The sequence below is a fragment of the Pongo pygmaeus genome, chromosome 13, assembly GCF_028885625.2.
Source record: "Pongo pygmaeus isolate AG05252 chromosome 13, NHGRI_mPonPyg2-v2.0_pri, whole genome shotgun sequence".
Lineage (NCBI taxonomy): Eukaryota > Metazoa > Chordata > Mammalia > Primates > Hominidae > Pongo > Pongo pygmaeus.
The window spans coordinates 54,613,704-54,626,083 of record NC_072386.2 but is presented as its reverse complement, the minus strand read 5'-3'; the positions used below and the strand labels follow the sequence as shown (position 1 = coordinate 54,626,083).

Here is a 12,380-nt window from a genome sequence, read left to right as displayed (position 1 = left end):
TGGTATACCAGAAGAAGACCACCCCTTTACCAACAATGTTCACATATATATCTACTTGAAGCAAACTTGAAAAGAAAGGAAACAATACAATAAATGTACACATGATTGGCAAAGGCATCCTAGAATTCCTAAATAATGAAGGTAACATAAGGCCTGATCCCTTCTATTGTTTCTTTTTATTCATTCAGCAAATATTTAGTGAGTATCTACTATGTACCAGGCACTGTTCTAGGCACTAGGGATGCACTGCTGAACAAAACATACAAAAATCCTTACTTTCTTGGAACTACCATTTGCAATAAATACTTACTAAATGCCTATTAGAGATGCTGGTACTAAAATAACTCCCACCATGTTAATTCTCTTAAGAATATGTTGAAAATGGGATAGAAAATTCTATACCTCACCCCATCTTCTAATGTGTGGAAAGGTGTAAAGCAAAGCAATCAAGTTGGATTCTGCTGAGAGGGGATTATTTATCTTATTTAGTCTTAATAAGAGTTTTTTAAATTACTGTGAATAAGCAAATATAGAAACAAAAAATAGAAGTCTTTGCTTATCCATATTCCAAAATAGAATGAGAATAGACTTTTCACCTCAAAAGTCATGATTAACACCCCTCTTTAGAAACAGGTAAAATATGGGATGCTAATTATTATCAATAATTTCTCCCAATGTTTTTACATAATAAAATTGATCCTTTGGAGACAGTGATAAATCAGGGAACTAATCATCATAAAGCGGAATTCATGTTCACCTTAAAGAATCCCACAAACCTCAAATAATTCTATATTACGCCCCCATATAGTGAGAAATAAAGGTAACATAGTTTACTGACATTTAAAATATTAACAATGTTTAAAAAACTCCATCTCTCCACTGAAAAAATTCTACACAACATAAAATCACCAATTAGATTCACAGAATGTAAAATACCTTCGGCAAATAGTTATCAACCAGAATGCATGCACTAGCAAATTCCAGTTGTTTTTGATAAATCTCAGAAACATGAAAAGCACATCAACTTTCCAAGGAGGAAAAAGACAACAGGATCTTTTTCTGTGTTTAGGAAGAAACTAACCTCACTGATCAGTCAGCAGAAGCACTGATCCTTTCTCCACTGTTTATAAACCATCCATAGAATCATTTTTATTTGACTATAAATATATTTTTGAATGAACTTCACTGTGCCTCAAGGTGTAATAAAAATGAATCAGGATAGCTGGAGAAAGATTACCACTGCACTATCAACATTTGCACCCACTCTTTCCACATACTGAAGTGTCTCTAGGAGTCGTTAGCAGTATGGAAGATCAGACATATTATGTAATAAAAAAAATGAAGCCATGAAGTAATAAACATTTGTCATTGTTTATGCAGCTTAATTCAAACATTTATTAAGCTTAAACATTCTTTCATGAATCCTATAGAGAAAAATAATTGTTAAAAATCTCTAACAGATGAAAAGCTTCAAACAAATCAACAAATACATTTTTAAAATATATAAAAAACATGTTCTTATACTTCCATTACTGTTCATAAAAATATTAAGATGAATAACTGAAGTTAAATTTAAAATTAAATATAGAACATATTTTACTAACTTATACATGTCAAGTAAAAATGAACCCTGAGTTGAATATGAAAGCACAACTTGGAAGTCTGAAAGCTGAAACAGGTAACTGGAAACTTCACGTTTTTTTTTTCTTATGTCCTTGCACATTTCTGACTAAAAGGAAGAACAATTTCACTTCCCATTTTCAAAGCATAAATATAAGTTAATCATCACCCCCCCCCGGACACACACAGCCTAGTAGTATACAGGAAATCAGCCTTTAATGCAATCACAGATACATGCCAACATAGCAGGAATATACTTATGAAACATAAAAGAGTGACATACTAAATACCAATTTTCAGAAATGAAAAAACTTATATTTCTTAAACTGTTTCAAAAGGAAGGGCCAGAATATATACTATTATGTTTAAGTTTGTATGTATAATTTGTCACCAAATTTATATGCGTTCTCCAAGTTGGCTAATATGGTTTTGTTTTCCACGATACTTTCCTTTGAAAAAAGAAACAAGACAAAATACTCTATCTAAAAACAAAGTGTAAGAACATAAGGAGGTATTTAGTGCTATTTTAAGATATAAAATTAAAATGTTTCAAAAATCAAATACTTAAAAAAACACAGTTAAAACATTTTCTATGAGTAAAAGTTTTAGGTTTATTGAAAAAAATGGTTTCATTTGGGTGATCTAATTTCAAGCTTTTCAGTTATAAAATATGAAAAAGAAATAAGAAGTCATAATACTTTATCCCTAAATTTAAGAACAAATTGTCAGTTGTGGGAGAAAATTCTAAACTAAAATGTCACTAATGTTAAGTTAGCAGAAGATCCATCTAAAACGAATTTAAACCATGGGTCTATTTACTTTTTTCCATATATTCAGAAATCATCTTAACAAAACAAATTTTTATTCAGCATTTTCATTGGTTTCCCACATGGGAACAGTTGATAAAAATGTTTATAATTTCACAAAACTATCATCACCCTTCTTACACTTACCAGTGTCATAGTGATATCTGCATCTGAATAACAGGAAACAGCTTCAGGACATAGTAATGGTAGTTTTATCTCAATTATTAGCAATTTATGGCTTGTAGACAGTCTCACTTTTTCTTTTGGTTCACTTTCACTTCTCTTTAGGTCTTAGGACCTGAATTCAACTATGGGGTTGTTTACTGCCCATCTTACATAGTCTTACTGGTAAACAAATCATTTTCAAACAGTTTATCATTGGATTTGACATTAATCATCTTTTTTCTACTTAAAGAATATTACTGGTCACGCAAGTAGACATGGCTGTTTGACAGAGATGCAGATTACAAGTATTTGTTTCATAGTAAATAAATATCAAATTAGAACATTTTAAATATTGAAAATCACTATTATTACTTTGTACAAATACATGGCAACTTGTTACTAACTTGAAAATATTATATCTGTACCCAAAGAGTACAGAAACCTAATAAATTATACTGGAGACTCTATTTTTTGGATATTTCACTGTACAAAATAGCCATTAAATGACCAGAGATCATAAGGGGCTGAGAAAGGAAGGTTAAGAAGCAAAATAAATAAGTAAATAAATAAAACAAGCATTTAGAGGCAAGCAACACATGCAGAACAAGCAAGAGATTAGTGTACATGAAGAAGAGGCAACTTACATGGCTGTTGAGAAGAGAGCTTCTGTGAGTGGACAGACCGTCAGACTTTTGCAGCGTCTCAATCGCCATTTCAATCTGATAATAGATGTCATTAAAAAAAGGGCTCAAGACAAGATAGTAATAAAAGGCTGACCAGAGAATTTCTGATAGATTGTTTAAAGTTCAACTTCTTCCTCAATGGTCGTTAATGAACAGCTGTCACTTAATGTGTTTTCTCCCCTTCTTCCCCACCCTCCAGAGAATAAAATAAAAATATGCACACTAATAATAAGCCCATTCACAAAGTAAACCTTTTTTGAACATTCCATAATTATAATCAGAATGGAGACCTGAGGAGCAGGAACCCCGGTGGATTTCTCTTCTTATGAATAAACATTCTTGACTTTCATAGTTCAGGATGTGGGATAGTAACTATTCTCCTTCTAAATAGTCTCCCACCTAAAGAGTATTTAATATAAGTGCTATTCTCTCATGAAAGGAAAATCATACTGCAGATTTTGAGTTTAATATGCATTAATATTTTAATGCAAATAAACAAAGATTCTTTCATTAATGTCCAAAAGTTACTAAATCCATACATCCCTCCATTAATCCTGTATTAAAATATGGAAGTAGGGGGTCATTAGTATGAACAAATATGAAGAAGTAAAATGATGGTCCCTACATTATATTTTAGGATGTGGTGTTAAGGCAGAAATATTAGAAATGACAGCAGAAATGGAATGTAGAAGAGAAAATAATTCAGAGCCAACAAAGAGAAGGGACAATCACAGAAACAGCTTTATTCCGTGAAATCGCAGCATACCATGTGCAATTATTAATTAAGTACCAGGTGTTACTGATAAATGTGATACACTCTTAATAACCTCATATTTAAAGTTATCTATTTTTCAACTCCTGATAGTATTGCATGTTCCATTAAAAACAGGTACTGAACACCATGTATTTGGATACTGAGCTATATTAACAATATTAGCTAAATTCAAAAGAAAAAAATCACACCATGCAATTTAAGAGAGAAAATTGATTTCATTATTATTAACAGTCTGATTATATCAACAATTCAGTATAAGCAGTTATAAAAATATTTAGAGCTTTAAAACATATTTAACTTTCTTATACTTTGGCTATGGAAACTGATAATGCCTTGAAATTTTAACATACTGCCCCCTCCCAAAGAAAAATAATGCAGTAATATCTATAGCAAAGTCTTAATTTTCTACCAAGTTTCCAATTTCTTTATGGTAAAACACTTTATACACAGAATATTCAGTTATCAATTATATCAACATTAAATCTAATTTTCTTCTAAACAACTTAGGAGTTAATAGCTTTAATTTTATTTTACATTATTTTCCCACGTTGCTAATTCTTCCCTGGAGTTAATAAAACATAATACTGAAAAGAGTATGTTAGGTTAAGAAATCATAAAAAAATTCTTGAAATAGATATTAAATTAATTCATAGGAAGATGTAATACAATTTATCTTACTGTTAACTTTTTTTAGACAACAAAATTAAGTAAACTTCTTAATCATTCTCTTCTAAGAAACATAGGCTTCTAGAAACATAGGCTTCTAGAAACATAGGCTTCTAGAAACACAGGCTTCTAAAACATTGTCTCTGCCAGAATGGATGTTAATGCAGTTTATCACTATACTTGAAAATAGTGATATTGCACAAATGAAAAGAGATATATTACAGAAAGAGTAACGTAAATGTAATGAATAAACAAACATTTTACCAAACGTTAAACTGTGAAACTATAAAGGACTTTGGTATAACATCTCTTAAAACATGATCAATAAATGCTTTGTTTTCAAAGAGAAAACAGAGCAGAAAACAAGTCGAAGGATTCATGTGACTATAATTCACTTACAGGAAGAATTTGCTCAAAACCCTAATTTGCCATTATACCTATATTTTCTTTAAAGTTTGAGTGTGGAGAATTTGAGGTAAGATTTCAGTCTAGTAAATATAAATAAAATGATCTGTAACTTTTGATATTATAATTTTTAATGAAAGGTAAATTACCAGATATATAATTGCTGAGCAACACTAAAAGGAGAAGTCCATGCTCTCAGTTTGTTAATAAGCACTTTTCAGTTGGATAAACCAGCACTTCTTTTTCTGGGAAAAAAAAAAATCAGAGACCTGCTTCTGTTATTGAAGCTGTTATTTTATGGAGGTCCTAGATTTTCAGATGATTCCCTAGAAGGCCAGGCTTTTAGGAAACGGCCTTCTCATTTCTGGCCAGTTTTTTAAGAGCTTTGGAAAGGAGCAAGGAAATATGTGGGTGAAAATGGATTCCCCAGGAACAGATACACTGACATTGTAGAATGCCTTGGACCTTCAGAATTTTGGTTGTTCTTTGTGTCACTTTGTAATACAGATAACAAAAGGGGTATTTCTTTTGGCTTTAGGAATCTTCTGCCTAACTGACTTAGGCCTGTGCCAAATTTGTGGAGCCCGGGGAATGGAAAGGAAGAAATATGGAATGATAGGACAACCAAGAAATAAAGACTGAGTTCTTCTACAAGGAAGACACCAGCCTCAGCATGCATGTTGGAGCCTACTTGGAAACCCACGGGCTTCCAAATACTCATGAATTCTTTAAGGCTTATTAATTAGTCCAATGGGATAACCAGACCATTTAGTTACCACCTCACTGATAAGAACTTCTGAGAAGCATACAAAAAATTAACCTGTATTTATTATAATCATTTTAAAAATTTATTGAAGGGAATTCCAATCTCATGAAAGGATCTTAGCCCTGATTACATTTTTTAAAGAACAGTATTTTTTCTTTATTAAGTATATAGTAACCGTGTGACTGTCATATATAAGGTTGTGTGCAAAAGATCATGATTACAAAAATTTTTCATAATCCAATAGACATTACAATCCAGTAAGACAGATAGGGTATATGGTCATATATATGAATAAATGCATAATTACCCAAATTATATGGTTTGTCTGTGTCCCCACCCAAATCTCATCTTGAATTGTAGCTCCCACACAATTCTAACATGTTGTGGGAGGGAGCCAGTGGGAGGTAACTGAATCATGGGGGTGGTTTCCCCAATACTGTTCTTGTGGTAGTGAGTAAGTCTCACGAGATCTGATGGCTTTATAAAGAGTTTCCCCTTTTGCTTGGCTCTCATTCTCTCTTGCCTGCTGCCATGTAAGATGAGTCTTTTGCCTTCTGCCATGATTGTGAGGTCTCCCCAGACACATGGAACTGTGAGTCCATTAAACCTCTTTTTCTTTATAAATTACCCAGTCTCAGATATGTCTTAGTAGCAGCATGAGAATGGACTAATACGCCAAACAAGACTACTTGTAACAAAAATACAAGCATAGTTCAGAAAGGTGGAAGAAAATAAGAGTAGTAGTCTTTAACTTTTGAGGAGTCTTTAACCCTTTTGAGGATGTAATGAAAACTGTGAACTCTCTACTTGGAAAAAATATATATAAGAACACCTACAAAATTCACGTTTATTTTCTTAGTTTACAGACTCTCTGAATTCAAAACCCATGTATTAAAAGATGGAAGTGTTCAGTGGGTAAAAGGGAAACCTAGGAAGAATCGACTTAATAGAGTCAGGAGGCAAGAAAGCACAGGCTGTGTCCATATTTGGGAAATGGCAAGAAACCTAGTTTGTAGGGCATGAGCTATAAATATACATTTCATATATATATGGGAGTGGTATGAGTGAGGCTGAAAAAATAGGTTGGAAGTAGATAATGTATGCGGGAATCAGGGAAAAAGCGATGTCATTAAGGTTTTGAGGAAAGTGTAGGGATGTATGAAAAATGCTAATTTTTAGATAAAGCCAGGAGATGGGTTTTGCTAGGTATAATGGGCCATGCTAGTAGTAAGGTTAAAATAGGTAAAAGCAAAGTGTGCCCAATAAATGCTTGTGGATTGAATACAAGCTCTGGGACAACAGTAAGGGAAGAGACTATCATTCATAAGAATATATTATGACAATGGTGGGAAAGTAAGGGTGAGGAAGAGGCAAGAGGAATAATGCAGAAATGGGGAAGAAGAGTAATAATGAGTCTTTGAAATTACAAAGATATGAAGGATTAACTAGCTGCATGATTCCAAATGGATTACTAATGTCACTCCTACGAATTAGCCCATGATTTGGGTTTATCATAGTTTCAAGGGGGTAGTTTTATGCATATGGGGAGGGGTTGGGTAGAGGGACAGAGCAATAGTGTGCAAATTAGCTAGATAAAATGTTAGTGAATTAGGATAAGTTTCTACCAGTCTCATCAAAGATTAAATTGATTTGTTAAATTTTCCATTGTTGTAGGTTAGATATTTAAGTAAATATTTGTTCAACCTTCTGAGAGTTTACCAGTCCCAAGAAAAAGATGGCACACATCAGCATTTGACACCTAAAACACTAATCCCAAAGTGAACTGGTGAGATCACATGCTTCCAGTTTATTGTGGATCACTTAAAAAGTTAAGTTCATTCATTAGGAAAAATTTATAAATTCTGCTAGGGAAAAATTTATAAATTCTGCTAGGTAAAAATATATGTAACAATAAATGATGTTTTACCACAATACTCATGACTGTCATATTTAAGGTAGGAAATGATGATCAGTTAACACCGATGGAAAATTTGCTTAAAAGTAGGCTCATTGATCCAAAAGATTACTGGCCCAAGTGTTCAATGTGATATTCTCATATATCATCTGAGGAAATGCTCCTAACCTCAATAAAGATATTATATCCCCATAGCTTCATGCAACGGAAATGATTAGGTTACGAGTTAGCTAGAATTTAAAAGTGATTCAAATTCAAGCTTTTTTTTAAGTATAAGAATAAAATCAACACTATTCCTCTCCCAGTACAACTACGGTGTGTGCTGCTGATAGTGGGAAATTAAACTAGCAGAGTTTCATAAATATGTAAGTGATTAAAGGCAAACTGAATGAATTAAATAATTGAATATTACTGGAAGGAAGGGAAATTACTTCTTGCCGTTACAGTTTGACAGAGCATGGGTAAGGCAGTTCTTTAGTAGAAAATTGACAAATATGACACAGGAAGGGGAACATCACACAATGGGGACTGTTGTGGGGTGGGGGGAGGGGGGAGGGATACCATTAGGAGATATACCTAATGCTAAATGACGAATTAATGGGTGCAGCACACCAACATGGCACATGTATACATATGTAACAAACCTGCAAGTTGTGCACATGTACCCTAAAACTTAAAGTATAATAATATTAATAATAATAAAGAAAATTGACAAATAATACCTGGCATTCTGATAAGGGCAGGTTAGTGAACATTTTAGGCAAAGCAAACAAGATAAGATTGCATAATGTAGGTTCAAGGAAGGGTAAGATTGGTAATATGGTTTGGGTCTGTGTCCCCACACAAATCTAATCTTTTAGTTCCCATAATTCCCATGTGTTGTGGGAGCGACCCGGTGGGAGATAACTGCATAATGGGGGCGGGTCTTGCCTGCGCTGTTTTCCTGATAATGAATGGATCTCACGAGATCTCATGGTTTTAAAAACGGGAGTTTCTCTGCCCAAGCTCTCTTTTTGCTTGCCACCATCCACATAAGATGTGACTTGCTCCTTCTTGCCTTCTGCCATGACTGTGAGGTTTCCCCAGCCACGTTGAACTGTGAGTTATACATTAAACCTCTTTCCTTTGTAAATTGCCCAGTCTTGTGTTTGTCTTTTTTAGCAGCGTGAAAATGAACTAATACAACTGGCTGAATGATAAGGTTCCTTTAGGGATAGGTAAATATATACAGACTGCAACTTTGTGGCTAGGAGTGTTCAATTATATAGGATGTGGGCCACTGTTAAAAAGTCTTGAGAAAGGGAATTAATCTGACATCACTTCACATATTATTAATAATTTGGCATATAATGTAGGATAGGAGAGAATCTAGACAGGAAAACCAGCTTGGAAGCTATGATAATAGTCCAGGATTGAGGTGAGAAACTGGTGATAACACTGCAATGAGAATGAAAGGGATGAATACAAACATATTTTCAAATCACAGCTCTAAAGGTGGGAGTCTAAGGGAGAAGGCTTGGTAGTGCTGTATTTTTACTTGAAATGAACACAATGGCCTTTATTTCATCACTATGTGATTACAACATTTCAAATACACATATCAAACACACTGACATGAAGAGATTCTAAAATGTTTTTCCTGCTCATTTCTCTGCCGCATAGTCTTTATTCTAAGAATACGGATCATTTTGTTATTGAAATTTCAACTGTAGTGCAAAGTACTGTAATCACATTAACAAGAGGCCTTGTGACAACCTAAGTTAGACTAATGCAAAGCCTCAGTGATATCTCTCTTCTTGGGCGCTGCTCCTTCCTCTCTTTTTCCTTTCTCTTAGATTCTTTCAATTTTTTTAAATCTTCTTCTGCCTTTTTTTACTTAATGGTACAGAACCAATTTTCTTTTAAGATTAAAAAGTTCGTTTTTTCCATTAAAAATGGGGATGGTAAACATTCTCCATTTTTTTCTTTAAACTTATAAAGTTTTAGGCTATGAAAATATCCTTGTTTATTATTTAAAAAATCAATTCTCTGAACTAAGATACACTGCCTATATGTAACCTATTAAATGATCACCCTGGGACTGAGTCACTAATAGTGTACACCTCCTCCCTATGATTATCTAACATTAGGATACATAGTGCTTGTGAATTAAGACTGGTTCATGAGGGTCCTGGACTATTGCCTCACAATCAGATAAGAATCTATGGCAACTCCTGTAAGATCAAATGGTGGGGTGAGCCATTGTTGTTTCTCAGCCAAAGATGGGAACCCTCCATTCAGTGCTACTGGAAGCCAGAAATATTTTCAGAAGATGAAGAGGGGGATTCAGCACTGCCTTTAGACAGACTGCTGAAATGTCAGAGTGGCTGGTCTCTGGGGCAGAAAAGTGATAAAAGACGATGAAAAGTTTCCCAGCCTTAGGAATTATATGTGGTCTCAAAGTCTGGCAAAGGCTCAAGAGTCAAAGTTCACATAATGTGAAGAACTTCCACATTACATGCCATTTACATGCCAGGTTTCTGACCACATATTAGCAGGAAGATGAAAAGATCTCTTTGCAAGATGTCATACGACAAAGTGCTATGGAACATAAATAGAAAAATCAAACCTGGTTGGAGCAACTTGCTGAGAGAGTGGTTTACAATGAAGCCTATTCAGAGTAAATTAGATTTCATCAGAGAGTAGAGATGACCCGCCCCCATGCCATGACTTTTGCTGTGAGTGAGTTCAATTGAGTGAAGAAAGAGGGGAAGGTGTATGGGTTGCTATGAGAAAATATCTGGAGCACCAGAGAGGAACTGGAGAATTACAGTTCATACGTGAGTCAGCTCCGCTAACCAAACTTTGAATCCTTGAAAGACACAATCCCAGGAGTTGCCTTCATTTGGGCAAGACGATCTCCACACTAAGCCTGGAGAGCTAGAGACTATACCAATTAATTTGCTTCCGGTGTACAAAGTGGTATGGTCACAAATTTGATAAAAATATGACCACACAAACAATCACCTGGCCTTTGTTCTTGTCAGGTAGATTCAAGAAAAATGCATAGATTCTGTACGACAGAGAACGTCATTTCTTTTGAGTACGCCAAGCATGCATATTTTGTGACAGACTACAGCAGTGAAGGGAACTTCCATGATTTCTCAGGAATTAGGATTAGGAATTCAGAAACGGCAAGGGAGATGTCGTATTTCACACCCAAGGAGAAAAAATACAAAGTTTAGTGGAGCTCCAACAAAGATATAGCAACCCTTCTAGGAAGAACCTGTAGGGTACAGGGCACCTATTATCTCCTGGGAGACAGACAGTGCAATAAATCCGTGGCCTAAAACTCAGGCTGAAAACTTCCCCAATCATCAAGATGCTAATGCTGCCTTGTTGGAATGAAGGACAGGCAGACAGTCTCCAAGCATTCAAGATCCACCCTGAGGCTTGTGCCACATCTGTCCAAAAATCAGCATCAAAAAAGAGATTTTGGAGAAAAGTCTTAACCTAAGCCAGGGGGAAAAGAGGATGGGGGTGGGGAGGAGAGGGTCAAATGATGTCCAATAAACGTTGTGCTTGTGTTCTCTTCCCATGTTCAAAGAAGGGATCAATATTACATTTTTTCAAAGGCAATACATATTATGAAAAGAAAAATGTAATAGAAAAGAAAAAAACACATTTTCCCTATTATAAGGGAACACATTTTTTCTATTATAAGGGAATGCATTTTCCCTAATATAAGTCCCTATTGCCTTCTAAAGAAGGAGAGAGTCCTTCTCATAGGATGGCCCTTTGTTTTGCAGAGTTGCTCTCAGGTTTAAGTGTTCACTGAAGCACTGAGAGATTCTGAGAGATTTAGAGGAGACGGAATGATCCCAGACCTGGAAAGACTGAAGGTGGAGGATCACTGGCAGAATAAAAGGACAGAGTGGGGAGAACAAGGTGGTACAAAGAGGCTTTGTGTGACCGTCTTTTAGAGGGTGTGATGCTAAACAGTGCTTTCCCCTACAAAATCTTCAGTAAAACCTATGCCACTTGCAGATGCTTCTAGTACAAGTAATCAAGACTGGCTGGAGCACAGGGATCATTTAGGAGCAGTTGATAATGCCAAGAAGGTAAACCTCAGTTTGAAATGCAGCAAAATGGGAAGAGGTGTTGAGTCTTTTGTATGATTTACATGGAACCAAAAGAGGCTCCCCTGGACATGTTGGTTACATACACATCTATGCAATGTCCCAAACAGAATATCATATATACGGACAATTAGAACTCTCTCTTAATGTAAATATTAACTTGTCACTCCTTATATGCTAATAACGGAGGAAGAAAAAGAACAATTATATCATCTTATTTATTGTCTTTATAGGTCAAGGCATGTTCTCTCGACTCTGAAATGGCTTTTTAATCTTTTGTTAAAAGAGTAAAGGTCAAGATTGATATATTCAACTATCACTGTAATTAAAATTGGTTTCATGGTAGAAACTTTCTTTTCTAGAACTGTTAAAGTGATTTGAAAATGGAATAGTACAATGCTTTATGAATTATAAAGGCTTTCTATATTAATTCTCATTTTATCTTCACAACAACTTTGTAA

The 12,380-nt window shown here is 34.7% G+C and overlaps 1 protein-coding gene across 10 annotated transcripts in view; it reads right to left on the bottom strand.

Annotated features, from left to right (window-relative positions):
• Window positions 1–12,380, bottom strand: part of RFX3 (regulatory factor X3) — a 321,175-nt gene that overhangs the window by 79,567 nt on the left and 229,228 nt on the right. For 7 of the 10 annotated variants that reach the window (XM_063649555.1, XM_063649556.1, XM_063649557.1 and 4 more), the window contains one exon: window positions 3,236–3,310. The exons of the other annotated variants lie outside the window; for them this stretch is intronic. In XM_063649555.1, the coding sequence (XP_063505625.1) occupies window positions 3,236–3,310 (75 nt within the window). The remainder of the gene's footprint in view (window positions 1–3,235; window positions 3,311–12,380) is intronic. 10 annotated transcript variants of the gene reach the window in all.